The sequence below is a fragment of the Lepidothrix coronata genome, unplaced genomic scaffold (genome assembly GCF_001604755.1).
Source record: "Lepidothrix coronata isolate B3197 unplaced genomic scaffold, Lepidothrix_coronata-1.0 Scaffold238, whole genome shotgun sequence".
Taxonomy (NCBI): Eukaryota; Metazoa; Chordata; class Aves; order Passeriformes; family Pipridae; genus Lepidothrix; species Lepidothrix coronata.
The window spans coordinates 1,989-21,722 of record NW_016690418.1 but is presented as its reverse complement, the minus strand read 5'-3'; the positions used below and the strand labels follow the sequence as shown (position 1 = coordinate 21,722).

Sequence of the window (19,734 nt, the reverse complement as noted above, 5' to 3'; positions counted from 1 at the left end):
ATAAGAGAGCTGTTAGTGAAACTGAGATTCATTGAGGCTGCTGGCTGAAGCAGACCAATCTTAAGAGAAGGTTTCAGAAGCAGGTAACAGCAATGCCTCCTCATCTAGACCAAAGTCCCAGGTTCCCAAGTGCACACCCAACAGGGAGCTGTGCTGTTGTAAGCAGGCTGAAGGAAGCAGGGCATTCAGCCTACTCTGAGCCTCAGAGGTCATTACATCACATCAGTTTGGTGGTGACAAAAGCTATTGGAAGCCACCACAGGATGGCAAATGGGACAGTTTTTTGCAGTTTGTGTAGCAAGGTAAAGAAATCCCTGGCAATGCTCTGAATGGCACTTGAATTATCATGGAAAATCTGGACCAAAATTTTGTCCCGTCTGCTTTATTCAGGACCAATGTTATCAATAATTAATCAGGAAAACCATCAAAGCATCTTCATATACACACTATCCATCAGCACCAATTTCTGTCTTTGTAGCACTGAGAAATAGGTTTGATGTATCCATGTGGAAGTTTTAGAAGAAAAGTGGAATGTAAAGACTTCAGCTAGAGCTCAGGTGACACTTTGTTTTGTCTTCAAAAGAGATCAGTGCAAACAACACCAAAACAGGAATTAGGGTAACAACACAGAATTAGGATATGTTCTGTACAATTGCCATATTTCAAGTTAAAAAGAACACATCTAAGTACTAACAGAGGTCTTCAACATCAAGAGGAAATGTTTAGCCACTTGCAGGCTTTAACAGCTCATTAAATGGTTAACAACTCACAGTAATTGAGCTGACACAGCACAGAGGCATCTAACATCAAAAAAAAAAGTCAAGAAAAATAGGATTAGATAGTTTCAGAATTACAGATTGTGAGTATCAAAAAATTCAGAAGATTCTGCCTGTATCCCACTAACCTTGATGTGACTCAGTAAAATAGGCCATAGTACAGCAGTTCCCACTGCTCAAAGTCCATGGAATTGCTTAGCAGAGATCCAAGCTGAAGTCTTTGGACAGCACAGGCAAAGCCTAGAGATCACTGCAGCACTGGAGATCACGATGGGCACTACTTTTGAGAGCCTGGCCTGAAGCTCATCACTGCAACAAAGTAAAACTTTCTGAACCAGAAACAGACACAGAAATCCAAACCAAAAGTGTGTACAGCTGCTGGGATTGATCCAGCACCACAACAGAGGTTGTGGTGTTGTGCTACCCAAACATCAGGAGAGGAATCCAAATGTGTCTCTGCCACCATTTTAGCTTCTTCACACCAGGTAGGGAGGAACATGCCCAAGACCACGATACAGCCCTCTCCTCTGCTGTCCTGGTGACAGGGGATCACACACTTGAGCTTGGTTGGAAGAAGATGGAGCATCTTTTCCAAGCCACCATATCTTTGTGTCAAAGCAGAAGGAAGTTTCTACAAAAAATGCTTTCAAAAAAAGCAAAAGGTTTTTTGCAATTCAATAATAACGTACAGCAGGAGCTTTAAAATACAGAGTGCTTCAGCTGTTCACTCTATTTGGAAATGAAAATGAACAAATGTACATTACAGATGTAATTGGATTGAGAGGCAAAGTGAACAAGAGATGCTGCTTTTAAATGAATTTCCCTTGGACACAAAGAAGTATGTTTCAGAGAAAGGGAGAAAATAAAGAAATATATCTCTGAGAATTCAAACTACTCCACCAAATCTCACAGCTCTGTGGAAAATGCATTTCAAATGACTCTAAGACATTGCAGCAGAAACATAAAAACCACAACAAACACAGCCCAGGAAGAGAACATGTTCTCTTTATACAATTTCCCTGTCTGTGCTGATTTGTGTATGTAGGCAGGACAGTTTTTTTACTCCAAAAAGTACTGAAAAAATGAAATGCAATCTTACAACATTACACTAAAATCTATCTCCAATTAGCATGCACTATTCCAAAATGAGCTTCGAGCCACGTGTGATATCTTTCAACTCTGACCCATACTTCCAAAAGAAAAGCAAGTTTCTTGTTACAATAACATTATCAGTTACAAACATGGGCACATGTCACAAAGTTTGCAGCAAACTATGCCTTATTGGGAAAACAAATCTTCACCATAAAACAAATCTTGCTAATTCTGGGCCTCCTTTATGTGACCCACAATCAAAGTGTTTTGTTGCGTTATTTGAACATCCTAAATTACTATTTCCTTGCAAAGCTGTGCAGACCAGAAAGCTGTTCGCCCACTCACAGCAATGCAAAGAGATCTTTTCTGATAGAAAACTTCGAGTGAAGTGAGGAGACACTATGTACAACCCTTTTCTGGCCAGCTCCAAAGCAGAGGAGGAATTAGACTGGATTTAAACAGCCTCATGCAGGAAACATGCAGCCATGGCATCTCCACTGAACAGCACCACAAGGAACACAGTTGGCTGCTGACAGATAAACCAAGGATATTTTACGTACAATGTCCTTTATGCCACCCCATGTCCCATCCCTATCAGTGCCACTGATGAGTAATAGAGTGGTTCAGAGTATTTGATACTGAGCAGGATAAGATATCCTTCTATCAATGTCTTCACTCTCTAACAATACCAAGTGCCAACTAGATACCTACCCTTACCACTCAGTGACTTTTACAGTATCTGTGGCTACTAATCACCTTCCTTGTGGTCACCAGCAGGAAAGCCAGTTAGTCAAACAGTGCTAAACTGCACTCAGAAAAGCAAACGCTGGTAAAAGTGATCTAATCTCTTATCCCGGCCAGTGCTACCAGCCTTTCTACCCTTTAGGGACAACTAGTTTGTCCCAGCAGGAATATGACAAGTGGTTAGTGGTTTGGAGTACTAGAGAAGGTCAGATAAAGTTGCCTCTTGCACAGGATGCAAGAGGTTTGCTAGATTCTGAGTTCTAATTGAAAATATCATTTCACATCTTTATCCTCTACACTTTTGCTCATTGCTTTCAAATTCGCAAAAGCCAATAGAAATAATTTTTCAATTAGAATAGTACGAGTTGAATGCATACAAAATACACCTAAGTTACGATAATTTTAAAAATCTTTAGGAACACATTTCCTAAATTGTATTAAGAAGGATTTAAGGTCCATTACCTGCAGCCTCAGGGATGTTGTCGTCTCATCTCAAACCGCCATCAACCAGCAACAGTTTTAACTATTTCAAAAGAACGGAAAACATGTAGGTCACATGTCTACAGACAGCATTTGGGTTAATCTCCCACAGCTCATAAAGACAGAAAGAAAGCAGGAAAAAAAAGTAAAAAGTAAAATAAAACCACTTCCTGCAAGAGCAGAAGTGAACCATCTCACCAGTGAGCGACTTGCACCCAGGGTTAGAGCAAAATTCTTCCTTATGGGAGAAAAAAAACAATTTTCAAAGTATGAAAACAGCTTCTCCGTGAAAATTGCAGCAAACAGGGAAGGTTAGCTTTTGCAGAAGGTAAACATGAGATTTAAAAGGAAATACTGAAAGGAATTACAATTATAAGCTTCAAGACAACTTCCCTTTTCTTACCTTCAATGAAACCCTTTGACTACTGAAATAAATAGCTTTCAACAAATCTGCTTTGCTATTTTGAAATATAGATTTAGTAAACAGGACAATTACTGTACTGTTAGTTAGACTTAAAAAGTAACAAGTTCTGGACAATCAGAGAGTTTGCTGTAAAAAAGAAGAAAAATGACTCATACTATTGCCTGGCAGGGGTCACCCGGGCAAACACTTCTGTTTCTTCGATTTTCTGTTTTAACACTTCTCCACGAAGCAGCCCTTGGAGAAGCACAGGCACACACAGCTGCTGCCCTGCATCACTTCCTGCAGCATCTCACACCAAAATGGTCCCTCTCGGGCAGGAGGAACCCAGAGAACCTGCAGATTTAGGGGCAGCTCTGCGCCTGTGGGGCTCTGGAAAAGCCCCTTCCTTGCACATGTCTATTGTTCTTTTTTTTCAGCAAGGAACAATAATATCTTTCCAGTATTTCTAGGTCAACTTACGAGACAAGGGCTTGTCTTCCTGGAGCAGTGGGGGTTCCCATGCAGGGCAGGGTGGTGGTGCTGTGGGTGTGAGGACAATCACGGTGCTGGTCAGGTTGAAGAGCTCTCTGGTGATGCTTTGGTAGAACAAGGGCATCTTTTTTGCTTGTCTCCCACAGGAAAAGCCAAACAGCTGCCATATGACCTGAGAAAATCATGGCCAACCTGATATTTAAGGGTTTGTCCCAGTAGTGAGGTAAAATGAACCCTCTTGACTAGGGATGCCAGTGGAGTTCCTCAAGAAGACGTGTTCCATCCATGAAGATGTCCAGCAAGAAAGTCATTGGTGCCCTAAAGGACAAACCTGCAGAATAATCCATGGAGGAATGAAAATAGAAATAGTGGAGATAGTGAAACTATCCTAATGGAGATAGGAAACAAGGGGTGGAGCTGTGGCTGGAGTGGAGCTTGGGAACACCTAGAACGGGATTTTGACAAATTTTACAGGGCTGCAAAGAAAGGACTGATTTTCAGGCAGATAACTTCCTATTGCAGCAAACAAAAGATGCAACAAAGTTCCTGTAGAAAGGAGCTTTAGCACATCATGCATTCACTGAAGCACTGGGGAAGCAAGACCTTCAGGGACTCAAGAAATTCTTAAGTACAGAGACAAAAAGGGGGAACATAGAGCTATTGAAGGAATGGCAGAGCTATTGGGCTACAGAGTGAACCTTACACCCTCATTGATTTTTTAGTGACTTCTACAACATCCATTTCATGGCTAAAATCCAATTCTGCAAAAGGCCATTCAAAGCCAGAAACCTCATTGTCTTTGTTCCCAAACACTTACTACATGTGCACAGAGGTACAGGCAGGAGAGTTGAACAGCACAACAGCTGGTCTTCACTGTTCTACACTAAAATATCATTTCTTTATAGGCACTGCATTTCAATGATGTATTTGAAAGAGGAACTTTTGGAATAAAAAAGTGGATGTTGTCTAAGAACAGTGATGAGTTGTTCCTCCCAGGCTTGAGGAGGTGAGAAAGCAAAGTGGTGCTTTTCTGTAAACTAACCACTGCTAGTGCTTCAAGAACTTGCAGCAACACTAATTATTTGCTAGTTCTTTTAAGACCAGTGTATGTTCCAACTATTTTTGTCATATGAAAGAAATATTAATTGAAAAATCTATTGTAGCCGTGTGGATCTTAAGATTTTTCTCAAATAAAATTATCAAAAGCATTTTTCCACTCAATAAAAAAAATTTTGGAACAGTGTGGACAACAGATCTTCATCACTAAATTGTGAAGAAACCATCATCAAACCTGTAAAATACTGCAGCAGAAGTTGCCTGTGTTACTCTGTCCAAACCCTGGATTACTGAGGACATGACATTTCTCATGAAAATGTCTTTCACTGCACACCTAAAATTTCACGTCAAGTTGGATCCTGTGTCTGATTCCCTTCACATCCACTTGACAGTATGTCAGCAGCGACAAAATTCTATAAAAGGATGGCAGCTTTGCATACAGCTCAAACTTATGCAGCACAAGCTTCCTGTGTGATCTCTGAAAGGCTGAAAATACTTTAGATGTAAAAAAAAAAAAAAAAGAAACCAGTTTAACAAAATTTAAGAGATTATTTAATTTAAGTAAAACTAAACAGGAAGGAAACAGAAACTGCATAGGCACTACCTGGAGCAGATTGCTGCTCAGTAGGTTGAACCTTGTGTGTTTGCTGTGCAAGTTAAAGATGGAGCATCATTTCTGAAGCTCTGATTCTTGTCCCTATTTCAGTGACTCATGGCGTCATTGCTTATGAGACGTGTCATCAAGTTGGTGAACATCCAGATTTCCACATCTCATACCTCAGAGAAGAGAGAATCAAGGCTAGAAAAGCAGTTTTAAATAATCACTGTTGACTGAGGGTGCTGAATGCTGAGCAACTGCTACCAACTCTGTTATAATAAATTCAAGAAGTATCATAAGCCTCCTCAGGTGCTTGAACAGTGATTCTCAGACTTGTTCAGGACCAGCAGTCTTATGAGGGGGAAAGAAACTTGACTTTTTTTTTTCCTTTTTGCCTAGTTCTCTGTTATGATGACTGACAGGCAGCCTGTAGTCTGACTTGCATAGCAGACACCCAGTAGCAAATCTAATTCAGTGGTTAAATCAAGCCAAAATAGACAATACAAACCTGACAGCCTGAGCCTGGAAGAACAGTTGAGCATCCAACGGCTGGGTGCAGGAGAGAACAATTTTTTATTAATTGAAATAGCTAAAGTTTCAAAACTTTGTAATTCACTGGGAAAAAACTTAGGAAATTAGAGGACTGTGGGATAATCATGGAATCATAGAATGGTTTGGATTGGAAGAAACCTCAGAGATCATCTTATTCCAACTCCCTGCCACGGGCAGGGTCACCTTCCATTAGACCAGGTTGCTCCAAGCCCCGTCCAACCTGGCCCTGAAAAATGAAAAAATAATGAATTATTTCCCACATTCTTCACCAGAGAAATGGTATTTTTCATATTTCTAGTAGGTTTTAGAATATTTAAATTAAAAAGGAGAATAAAGAATTTTCTCTGTATGGCCAGTAATTCATATTCTTGCTCAGAGCAATCATTTGCTCAGAGAACTGATGTCCATTCAGTAGCTGTTATTTTTATGCTGCAGGGGCTTTGAATATTTAATCCCAGCAAAAATGTTTCTCGAAGCACATTCTTATGTATTGAGAAGGCCATGCATGTGGCCATATAACAGCTCCAATAGCTTATAGTCCAACAGCAGCCTCTAATATTACCTGCTTGGGCTATAAATGCTCATGCCTGAATGTAAATGTCAATGTAAATATACAGTAATGGCTAAATTCCCACAGCCCTCTCAGCCATAACGTGCATTATAAACATTCTGGTATCATCTTCCAAAACCTTTTTTACTCTGAGCTGATTTTTCCCCTAAACAATCCATTTTACTTACTGCAGTCTTGAAAGTGCAAAAGACATTTTGAACAAAATGGTCACAGGTGGTAGAAAATAGATATTTTTAGAGATTCTCCAGCAGTTTAATGTTGGCTACATGGGAGGAACATATGCACTGTGACTTGGGGTCTAAAGCCCAGAACACTCACATTTCAGGAGAAAAAATGATCTTACATTAAATCACTTACCAGCTGAGCTGCTAAAGTTTTGATAATAGATATACTTTACAAAGCAGCAGAGAATTTTAGGACAGAAGTCTCTGAACATTTGCTTCATTTGCTTCATTTTGCCTTAAAATGATTTTTGGATTTAGGAATATTCATATCTAAGAAAATAACATAAATATTTTTTTGTTTTACCCTCATTATTTTTCAGGCTTATTTAATACAATATTTCACTGTTTAAACAAAAAAAAAAGTAGGACACTGAAGGTACTACTAGGTAAGAAAATTCTACATGAATCCAAATTGGTCCATTTTCCTCTCTTTCTCAGCTGTTTTTAGGGATCTTGACACTTATTTTAAAGGCCAGCCTTTCCTAGGGCTATTTTTAATAACTTAGAAAAGCCACTCCAACCCATTGTGTGGCCATACTGTACTAAAAAAAAGAGACAAACCCCCAGCATATGTTGATGCATTATGTAAAGACTTTCTTTGACAGGATTTAGTTACATGCAAGCTTGAAATGCAGTGTAAATGTATTTTCTGGAGTGCTAAAAGTACTACAATACCAAACTGCCAAAAAGGTGGTTTTACATCACACAATGAGGGACCTTAAAAAGATAAGAGAGTTGTGCACGTTGGGAGACGGTATCTTGATCTATGTGCCCATGATCAAGGCAGAGTTACAAAAACAGCCAATGTTTTCACAGCAAAGGAAGACTGAATTTTCCGTCCTTAGTATAAAAATGATGATCCAGTCAGTGTTGTTTCTACCTCCGTTAAAAGAGTTTCAGCTCCGTGGTGAATAATTTTTAGTGGAGAAAGTCCCAAGCCCCGTAAAATCCCACGCTGAGGATGAATAAAGGTAAGATTAAAAGAAGAAAGGTAAGATGTTCTGGAATATTTTCTCTTTTTGCTTCAGCCTTTGAGGAAGAAGAGTTTCATTTCTACAGTACCACACTCCCCATTCCCCCCCCCAAAAAAAAATGGTAAATACAAGCATGCAGCCACACAAGGCACTCACAAAAACAATGTGGCCCCATCAAATCTAATGGAAATAAAAATTGCTGAAGTAGTTTCTCGTCTCTCCCTGATAGAAGTTTTATCTGTGTGACAGGCTCTGCTCTTGCCCTGCTCACTCCCACGCTGCCATCACAGAGAGTGTCAGAACTGTCTGGGCAAAGGTGCCAGACAAAAGAAGTCAATAAATGCAAGAGAAATTCAGATGTGGGATGTAAAACTCCTCTGCAGATGGACGAGGGTCCTCTCTTGTGTCCAGAAGCTTTCAGGGGAAACTGTACTGCCAAAAATGGACTGGGAAACAACAAAATAAGACAGTTTATCAAAGACTTGAAGCAATTAGTTGAATTAATTCGTTCAGTATGTCAGTTCCAATCACTTTGTTCGATTTTGTGTGCTCATGTAATACACAAATACTTCAGTTTATGTACATGAGTTTAGTCTGCTGTCCTTTTGCACAGCTTCCTTCTTCTGACAGGCAATTGCTATTTTATATTCTCATATGATGTGGGAGATGTCAGGAAATCTTACAGGTTATTGATGAATGGGGATATCCAGATCTGGGGGAAAGAAAAAAAAAAAGAAGAAGAAAGAAATGTACCTCCAGTGCATCTATAGCCACAAGGTTAAGTATTAGATGTGTTGGCTGTTTGCACTTCTTGGAACACAAATTCACATCAGCCACCTACAGAAAATAAGGATGTCTTTGCTAAGAGCACTTCAACATATCTGTACAAATACATTTAATTTCAGCTTACTCCAAGCAGAAAATAGAAAACTGATAACCCTCATTCTATAGCTTTTGAGCTTGTTCCAGTTTTTCAGTTCCTTTTAATCTCTATAGTCTGTGGTCTCATAGACTTCCTTCTCCCTTTTTTCTCAACACCACTCCGTCCTCCTCTTTGCTCTGGTTCATGTTGGTAATCTTCCTTTTTCTTTGAGCCTTGTTTTATTTTATATCTGTCAAAATTAATAGAGACTCTCCTAAAGCAGGTGCACAGCCCTGTCCCACTCCAATGTTGCAGTTACCTATGGAGGTTACCAGGGAAGAATCCCCTTTAGGCTGCAATAGAGGTGCCTAGAGCTGTGCTTTAAGGCATTTCCACTCTTGAATGATGGGGAGGGGGTCATTTAGCAAAATTGTTACAACGTTAATTCCTTCTCAGCCAGAATTAGACTTTCTGAGCTGTGAGAAATGTTCTTTTAGGTCCCTTATTTCTATAAGTCCGGAGAAGCTCTGCAGCAGGGCAAAGTGTATCCTCAGCAGTTAAAAAGGAAAACGGTATTTAGAGTCAGGGAATATATTTAGGAGTGTTTAATATTTAGGAAAGAGTAAGGCAGGGAGTCTCTAGTGCAGCCTCTCTGTGTTTATAAAGGCTCAATTAATTATAAACCCTTTAGTCCATCTCCCCACCTGTGTTATCAATTCACCTTTATTTCAAGCTCCAGTTACCATGACCCTTCTAATTCTTCAGAGCAAAAAAAGCATTAAACATTAGGCCTGTTGGGAAAAATACTCTCCATGAGGCTTTTTAATCCTGGTTTATTCTTCCCTTGTAACAGGGTCTGCAAAACCAACTTGCACTCATTATTTCTTCACAGAGCCAAGAGTTCTTTTTGATAACCTTTAATGGCAGTGCGATGGAGGCAACAGCCCTTCTCCCCTTGTGCACGAGCTTGCAAATCTAAAATAGGACCTCAATGAAAAAAAATTTAAATATTATAACTCCACAGTATATGTCATTATGATATTGAATGCAAAGCAGCTGTTCCTGACAGATTTGGCATATAACAGGGGTAAAGCAATTTTACAGAAATCATTATGTTCATTATATTGAATTAATAGATTAGAATTAGTCGACGATGTTTTGTAAGACCATCTTTTCCATAGAGCCCTTTATCTTTATATTCTAAGAGGTTTTTTTTTTCTCCTCAATATTCTGTGCAAAGAGGACATAAATGCCCTGATCACTTGGAGCATAAGCCCCTAAATTCGTGGCTGTTGAGCCTCTTCCAATATAAGCATCTGAAGAAAAGGTACTTAAGGGAAATAGAAAATGACATCATTTTTTCCCTCATCTTTTGAAGAATGATTTTTTTTTTCTTCCCATCCTACAGGAACAGATTCTGGACTAATTTTTCCTACTAAAGGCTTTAAAGTCTAAAATTCATCAAACATCTTGTCCTCAGAGACAATGTCATCCAAGTTCAAAGGATCTATAGCCCTGCAAAGCTGATGTCTTATTTCAGAGCTAACGCCTTTGTTTTCATTGAATGTTTGATTTCATCAAATTAAACCACTTCTTACACTTTCTATAAATGTGATAAGAAAAAAAAAATTAAAGACAGAACCAAACCTCTTGATTCTCTGGAGAAGAGCACACATATACATACATATAGATGTACATCTATATCATATTCATTAAATTGGTATGTTTTTCTGTCTAATATTTTTTCAGGACAGAAAAACATATTATGAGGGTTTTCATATGTTTTTGAAGAAACTTTGAATTGAAAATAGTAGTCTTACAAGGCATTTGTTTTAATGAACATCATTATAATTAAAAGCATGCTTTTCATAATTAAATACAAAAAGAACTTTTTTCAAGTAAAGTCTGGGTCTGATTACTGATGGAGCAACTTCAAGATCTTTTTTAATGAAGCATTTCAATATTCATTCAGAAAAATGTCAGGATAACAGACTTTAGCATGGAATTTTGGTGATTCATACTTTTTTCTGGTATTTTATCACTTCAGTTTTAATATCCAATTAAGCAAGGAAGTTTGAATAAAATAAGAATACTAATGAAAATCAAGCAGTCATATGCTGCATCATACGTCCACAGAATTTAGGATATTCCAAAAATTGACACATGGCATTATCCTTCATCCATATCTGATACAGAGCAATACAGAATCTTTTTCATTTGTTAGTTAAATTTAAAAAGTTGAGAGGAATTTCATTTCCAAAATTTGTTGTAGTTATCACTGCTGCTTTAATGCAGAAGAAATTTACCTTCTCTAATTCAAGTTCTTTCAACAACAAATGAAACTTAAATATTATAACAAGGTTTATAAATTCTTTAAATTAGTCTGTCCCTGAACTATACTGAAACCAGAAGTCATAAACAACAATTAGGGAAATAGCTTAGTGGTGGACTTGGTAGCATGAGGTTTATGGCTGGACTCAATGACCTTAAAGGTCTTTTCCAACCTAAATGATTCTATGATTCTATAACAAATGGGATTTTCACATCAGTTTACGAGTAAAGATCCACTATTTTTCTGGAAACCTGGAAGAATACCACCACAGGTACCGTATTGTTCCTGAAAAATCAGTTGACAGAGGCCTTTCCATTATTAAGCCAAAGTTTTCCCCTCTCTTTCTTTACACATAATTTAAGAGCCTTGCACTCAGAGATTATACCTTTCATAGCTGTCACATCAAAACTGTGTTTGCAGTCTCAGTGATACAGAAACACACCTGTGGAATCAGGAAAAAAAAAGAAAAAGGCACTTTCAGGGACAATTAAGAGAACCCAGAAGCAGATGAATATGGACTTTCAGTCACCATTTCTCCGATGAGACCCTGTTTTTCTCTAAGTAGCAGCAATATAAGAAAGTCTAAAAAGCATCCTTAAAAAGGAAGGTCCACATATTCAGAAGTTACCAAGTTGCAAGGTGTTTTCTATTTAAGAAGGTAAGAATTAGCAGAATCTGTTGTTTCCTGACCACCATGGTTTAAATTAAATATCGCATACAAGAGCATCTGAGCATTTAACACACACTTTCAACTAAGACATTAAAACTCCTTCTATGTCCTCCCTGAAGGATGAATATTTCTGAATATTTCCTTTCACCTGCAAGGTAGAAAATAAAATAAAACAATCATTTGAAAGAAACCTGGTGTCGGCATGCCTGGCATACCTTATTTCTGAGATAGAAAACACAGGCAAGAAAATTAAGGGCATGTTTCTATTGAGATTCATTGATGACGTTTGAAAGTTCCTAGTCCTTAATGCCTTGTGCCAATGTTAACTTTGCAGATGTCCACTCCCAACTACCCTTGTAACATCCACCTCACACCAGGCCTTGTCCTGGATGGTAAACTGAGGCACCAGGAAAATACTTGAAGTAGCAAAGTTGCAAGTTGAACTCGTGAAGCTCAATTCAGCCTCTATTGCCAAAACTATATGGCAACCCCCATCATACACAACCTCATATCTGTGCTTTGTACAAGGAAGATACAACTGTCATTCACTTTTATTTCAGATGAAGGGGTTTCAGTGCTCTTTGCCCCCATGCTCACTTCAGAAGCCTGTATAAATCTTCCCCCACATGGGAATCATTTTGAACGTATTAAATAATGATTTTTCTATGTCTCTCCCACTTTGATGTAGCCTCCTAGGAGAAAGAACTATCCTGGATATACCACTTGGTCATGTTTTAACAATTTGAGGTTTGCTTCAAAATTCTTCAATAAAATGTAAGTTAAAAAAAAAAAAAAGCTCCAGCACTTAGCTCAGTTGATAAGAGGCCCTGTCCCCCCACAAATTATAATGTAGCAACTTTTTGAACATATACTTTAAATTCACGATTCGTTTCCTATTTTTAAAGCTATTTTTTTATCATTTGATTAATTGCTTAAAACTGTACACAAAGATAAAGGGAACTTTGAAATTCATACCTTGGAGTATTAACATGTACTCAGGACTAGATGTAAATGTCAGAGAAAAAAAGATCTAATGAACTCTTTATTGGTGAAATACAGTATTGCAGCTGCCTAGAATTTTAAATGGCTTCTAGTCAGCTCCAAAGCAAAGTTACTACAGAAGTTTACTTACAGCATGGACTCTCATTCAGCATTTCCAATATCTTCTTCTAGGGTAGATGGAAGCCATTTGTTTTGCTAGAAGTTGCAGCTACTTCATTTTGTTGAAGTTTAGTGGATCCTTTTAACATTAAAAAATGTCCAGAAAAAAAATAATAATGAAAAAAAAAATTGCAACCACAGAAAAATTTTCCTGTCTAGAAAATTACATGACCATAAGTTTTCCTTTCCCCTGATGCCTTCTCTGCCATAATAATGGCTTCAGAATTTAAATCCTTTGCTGCTATTGTGACTTCAAAGCCTTAAAACTGCAATTGAATGAAGTAGTTCATCTGTCATTATTCAAATATGAAGCAATTATGATGAAATAAAGATAGAATTCCATTGAGAAATACCCCAATCAATTCTCACTTATATTTAACTAGAAACATAAAACGATGCTTAGAAGAGTAAGTTTAGGTAATAAAAACTCAGCATATAAAAAGTATGAATTACTGATCTATAACTTACTCATTTCTGAATAAGCTGTCTAAATATATTTCACAAATATTGACAAAAGTTTAAGCTTACGAAGCAAAACTGTCTCTCAGCTGGTTGTGGAGAGTGAGTGGCTTTTCAGAAATGTATTTGCACTAGTTTGTGGACCCCGAGGTTCAGATGGGAACCTGCAGAGGTTTTGAGGGGTCTCTGAGCGGGTCAGCTCCATTTGAAAGGTGTCAGATCACGACATGCTAATTGCATCTGAAAAGAGGGGGTTTTATAGGTGAGTACATGAAATAACACACCTGCCTCAGCCATCTCTTCATTATAGCACTGAACATGGCAGTGCCGGGCTGATGGTTGGACTCAATGATCTTTTATAACCTCAACGATTCTATGACAGGGGAAGGCATTAAAATAAAATATTGCTGTTGCTGCTTTGATGTCTACACATCCTGGCAGGCCCTGATATGGATTTAGCCCTAAATGCTTGTTTTCACCTTTGTGAATCCAACTGAGGCCCATCCCTACCCCAGAATTCCACAGGGAATTCCCACCTGTACCCAGTTGTATTTGGGAATATGCAACACAGATTAAAAAGTTAAAATATTTTTTTTTAATTATCTTTCAACCTTGCTTTCTCCTTTCATCTTTCTTGCTTGATCTACCCATGTTTACTAGTTTGCTGGTAAAAAGTGGATTCTGTAGCAGTCAAACCAAGGACTCCCAGAGTTTTGGGTCTTAAGCTCTTCAAATAGGCCTCATCCTTCCCATTTTCAATCACGTCACAAACTCAGATGAGAAAAGCACTGCATGTCATGCCTTTTTCTTCGCTCATATTGTTCTTTTGGAAAACAAACCCATCCTTCTCTGCTTATGAAAGAGGACTCTGCCTTCTCTTTTGCCTTCCCGTGGCAAAACAGGGTTAAAAATGCACAAATAGTATATTCTCCTCATTTTCCACAGTTGCTTAAGAGCTCTGTACAGTTTTAAATTCTGTCATGCTGAAAAAAGATCACACAAAGATCACACATAAAACAAGGCATCTACATATTCACATTTATCTTCCTTCATTTTGTAGGCATTTTATCACTCTACCTGGGTATCAATTTTCTGTCATCTACAGACACTCATGTCTTGCAGTTCAATTTGAAAAATGTAATTTCTTTAGACAATCCAGGAACTAAATGTTATCACAATTAAAAAGCAGTGATATTTAATATTGAATTTTAAATAAGAGATGTAACTAGCAAGAAGCATTTGGGGTATATACAATTAATTATTTCACACATAATTATACATGATATTACTCTAAATGTGATAACTTAAAGCATTTGAAAAAGCAGACTGTAATATTCTTCTTTTTTTTTTTCTGCAGAAGCTCTTTCACTTGATATTCTTTTGCTAAATAATATGTAAAATACTGACACCTAATGTTAACTTTCAGTATTATTCATTTTGCAAAACTTTTACTTCCAAGTAGAGAAAGCCCATGTGAAACTGGTGCTTATGCTGCAATTTTGTTTCAGTAAAATGCAATGTAACCTTTTCTCACTTTTTGGAAATAATACTCTGAATTTGTACGTGTCCCTATAAAAGCCAGGAGCTTTCAGGTTTATCTTTACAGCTCACAGGTAAAAAAGAGAGAGTAACTCAGAAAAGTTGAAATAAGTGAGTTTTTGCACAATGAATTTAAGTAAATCCATCAAATGAAAGACAAATACTTTTTTTTAAAGTCACCATTTTTACTTGTAGCCTGAAATGATACTAAAAGATAAAATACTATTAAACATTTATTAATAATCTCTTAGTCTTTGAAATCTAAAGTATATTCAGTACTTTATCTGCCCTATTTGGTTCACTTTCCTCAACCAGAGACACAAGGCATTGTTTTCACAGTTTGTGGATTAAATGCAGATGCCAAACTTCACAAATTTCACCATTTATCTCCCTGTAACTGCCAAGACAGCAAGTCCAAAACCTGAGGTCTGGTTGCTGTTTAGATAGAGATTTTGACATTCTTCTCCTCTTGTGTTTGTCACACAATAAGGTTCAGCTGATAACAGAATAAGATATTTTACAGCATGACCTAGATCCATCCTATATCTGGATTTATATTAACCTTGCCTAACTTTATAGGGAAGACATAAGTGACTGCCAGCCAGAGCTGTACAGCAGCACAAGAGCTTCAAAGGCACTGACACTGAATTAAAACCCTTTCCAACACTGTGGACCATCAGAGTTTTATGTTCAGTGCTTTTTTTCAGCAAGAGTTGCTTTATGGAGAACAGTCCTTTTCTAGGATCGTGTCACTTGACAGATAAAGCAGCTGAGCTGCAGGTATAAGTATAAAAATAAACCCATGAAAACACATGGACTGCAACACAACCATCCAGTCTCAACTGAGCTAAAGAACAATGATGTCAGTGTAATTAAAACATCTTGAGACAGAGCTTTCCAACTGATTAACACTCCTGTGCTATTCTTCATAACAATATTCTAGTTTAAGAATTTTTTCTTACTCTTCACAAGTCCTAAAAATACCAACAAATGCTTTATTTGCAGTTCTTTCAGCTTTCCCCTACATATTACAACCAATTAAATAGGTGTAACTGCAGCAGGGGTTTTAAAATTACATATCTTTGGTGACCTTTAAAGCACAGATGAAGGTCCTTGGGTTTCCCTGCAGGAAACCCAGGAGATGCTGGAGATGCTCTAAGAATGTGACAATTTCAAGTAACAAAAGTATCATAAGCCAAAATGGAGTAGTCTTCACCACCCCCCCAAATCCCTTCTCACCCTTGAAGTAGAATAAAAAGAAATATAATAGAATCCTAGAGAAGTTTGGCTTGGAAGGGTCTTTTAAAGGTCATCTATTCCAACCTCCCTGCCATGGACAAGAATATCTTCACCTAGATCTGGTTACTCAGAGTCCCAACCAACCTGGCCTTAAATGTACCCAGGGATGTGGCATCCACCAGCTCTGGGCAACCTGTTCCAGTGTTTTAACACCCTCATTGTAAAATAATGCTTTCTTATTTCTTATTAATGCCAAACTGAAGGGGAGTTTAAAACCATCACCTCTTATCCCATCACATCAGGCCCTGATGAAAAGTTTGTTCCCAACTTTCTTGCAGGCCTCCTTCAGGTAGTGAAAGTACAATCAGAAATAATTTTCTAAGTGTGTCATATCAAAAATCAGACACATTGAATATCATCAGAGAGAAAGTCCTAGTTAATTCTTGAAAAAGGATATGTGAATAGTACAGGGCTATAGGGGCTTAGTTGCCATTTATGCCAAGATGTTATTTATGTCTTGAAACCACTTGGATAATGTGTTGGTGAAATATAAGCATTTTTTCTACATTGCTTTTAGTTGCCTGGTGCAAATCTCTGCAAAAATTTGTGCCACACAGTAAGTTAACAATGAGACATTTTACTGTGCTAAAAGGGTTGAGAGTTCATTTTGCCTCATCCAAATTAAATCTTTTTAAAACTGCAGGGAGTGTTCATAGAGTCCTTCACTCTGCTTTACACGACTCTACTGAGCTGTTCTCAGCTTTCTCAAGCCCATTATCCCCAAGATGACTACCTAGAAAGATCAACTGCTTTGGTTTAGCCAACTGTATCACACCAAAAAATGTATCTGCGGTGTAAATTTATTTTACAATTAAAAAAATTAATAAAACCAGAATTTCAAAATATTGGGCCCTTTGAAAGATCTGGTGTGCAGCAGTTAAAAGTTTTGAAACAACTAATTGTTCAACTTTTACTTTTCAAGTATACCCTGTGCTTTAAATAGAATTACTAAATTAAAAATGTAAATTGGACTGTATCTTTTAGCAGTTGGTGATTTGTCTATTTTCCACATTTTATTATGTATCAGTTTTATAATAAAGAAGGGATTTTTTTTTCATTCCTGTTCTACTTGATAGCAATTCTGCCATGCTTCTCAAAGCTAATGTAATAAAACTACATAAAATGTTCAAGAAAAGCCCCATTAAAATATACAAAGCATACTAATTCATGGAGTCAAAGTCAAAGCAGAGTGGAAATATGAGCTTTAATAAAACTATGTCTGTTGTAAATAACTATTCAAGCACAGTCATTTTTTTGCAAATTGCATGGGATATAGCTCAGTCTACTCGAAGCAAAGAATCGCTCAGCAGAATAAATGCATCTTGGTCAGAAAGAGATTAAAAGATACAGCTGAGCCATCAATAAGAAGCAGATAGTGCAGTATTATTTGCTGTTTGTTTTGAAGATGTAATTGCAGATCCCAGGATTTCAATAAATCTGTGCACATCACGGAAAGAATTGTAGAGAGGAACTGGGGCAACGCGGAGAGCATTTGGTTCTCGCATGTCACACTGCAAAACAGAGGGGGAACATTCGGTAAATTCAGGTCACTTCATGTTTATCTGTCAGACTATATTTTCAAATGCCATACTTGTCTTCAAGGAAGGATGACTGGACTGACAAGGAGACGCATGTAAATACCTTTGGATCCTCAAAGAACTACGGTGAGGAGCATCATTGCGAAAAACATAGTGAAAAGAGTAATGCATTACCTAAAAACGGATGCCAAGCTCAAGATGGGTAGGACTTTAGAAGTGCTATTTAGGGCTCCAAACCAGCTGTGTATGCCCAAAATTCACCTTAGTCCCTCTAACAACCTACAGTTGATGAGGCACGAGGGTGACAAAAAAAAAAAACAACAACACAAAAACTCCACATTCCAATAGGATAGAGAGTGTTGTACTACAGGTACAACTAATAACACAAGGCTTGCAGTACTTTTTTTCCCTCTCTGTGGGAATTTGAACATTTTCCTGAATGTAATAATCCCTCATATTTGAAACATTTTGCTGCATTGCAAAGACAAGCCAATAATGTGAGGCCTTGTGCCCTCTTAAAAGCAGCAGTTCCTGGAATTCCCTGGCAGTACCAAAACAGCAGCACACTTAGCCTAGAAGAGCTGCCTTTTGGGGAGACAAGTCACCAGCAGAAATAAAACTGTCTCATTTATATGGCATTACACTATCAGCCTCACCTTCCAGCACATCTAAATCACCCAATGTATGGCCTTAAATTTAACTTATATTCTTTTGGAGAAGTGCTCCATGGTAATCATTCCATTACATGGCAGTGCCATTCAGTGGTTTCTTTTTCTAAGTGCACAATTAAAGATTGAAGATGTAAGAAATTTTCATCAGTCCTAGTGGGTTTTTTTTCTCTTATATGAGACTATGTTTAAACAAAATAAAATTATCACTTTGTTATGGTATAGGCTCACAAAACAATGCATAAGAAGATGAAGTTACTCACTGCTACTCCTCTCTTCTCCAACTCTTTAAACACAGATTTTATGGGAAGGGAAAACGATAGAGTGAGTTGGCATCCTCTTTCCTCAATCCGAGATGGTGTGATAATTTTTACAAAGGGCTTCTCTGGGTTTGTTTTATCCTTGCTGTAGTAATGTTTTATCAGGTATTCCAAGTAACCGGTGAGTAGAATGGATTTCCTTCTCAATGCCTTCATCGTAGTTTGACTAAAAACCTACAATGATTTGAAATCACTGGAATGAGAATGTGTTGCTACAGAAAAAGGAAAGGAAATAAAGAAGACTAAAAGGGTGGCACATTTCTCCATACATTATCACTGGAATCCAGCAGTAATATTGGATAGATATTATACATAAACATGGCAGAGCTGGGCTTTTGAAAACACAAGGTAATGTTATGCTTTAGATAATGAAAGACATTTATGTCTACTGTTAAAAGTTTTCATACACATCTGTCCCTTCATAACTGAAGTTGCACACAAAACCAGTTTGCTGAGAGCGTTCATCTGCATATCTGAAGAGGATCCATAAATTCCCTATAGATGCTACACTGCTGCACAAAACTCAAAATCACATGAAGGTTTCTCCGTGTATGTACCTCTAGTACAAACCTTCTCGCTCTCCACAACTGCCTGACAGGAGGGTGTAGCCAGCTGTGGGTCAGTCTCTTCTCCCAGGTAACAAGTGATAGGAAAAGAGGAAATGGCCTCAAGGTGCACCAGGGGAGATTTAGTTTGGATATTACAAAAAATTTCTTAACTCAAAGTGTTCTTGAGCGTTGGAACAGGCTGTCCAGGGAAGTGGTGGAATTACTGTTTTTGGAATTGTTCAAAAGGCACATAGATGTGGCATTTGAGGATGTGGTTTACTGGTGGGCCTGGCAGTGCTGAGTTAAAGGCTGGACTTGATGATCTCAGAGGTCTTTTCCAAAGTAAATGATTCTGTGATTCTACTAACAAAATCCA

General features: G+C 37.8%; 2 protein-coding genes across 2 annotated transcripts in view; both read right to left on the bottom strand.

The window, feature by feature from the left end:
* ARHGAP15 (Rho GTPase activating protein 15) overlaps positions 1 to 3,163 on the bottom strand; it is a 331,823-nt gene extending 328,660 nt beyond the window's left edge. The window contains exon 1 of the mRNA XM_017834748.1: positions 3,075 to 3,163. The gene's annotated coding sequence lies outside the window, so the exon portion shown is untranslated. The remainder of the gene's footprint in view (positions 1 to 3,074) is intronic.
* Positions 3,164 to 17,469: 14,306 nt separating this feature from the next.
* On the bottom strand, positions 17,470 to 18,980 carry LOC108507086 (kynureninase-like). The gene is made up of 2 exons (XM_017834734.1): positions 18,754 to 18,980; positions 17,470 to 17,795 (listed from the first exon to the last, which is right to left on the bottom strand). The coding sequence occupies exons 1-2, from the start codon at positions 18,964 to 18,966 to the stop codon at positions 17,643 to 17,645; spliced, it is 366 nt and encodes a 121-aa protein (XP_017690223.1). The 5' UTR covers positions 18,967 to 18,980; the 3' UTR covers positions 17,470 to 17,642.
* Positions 18,981 to 19,734: the final 754 nt, after the last annotated feature.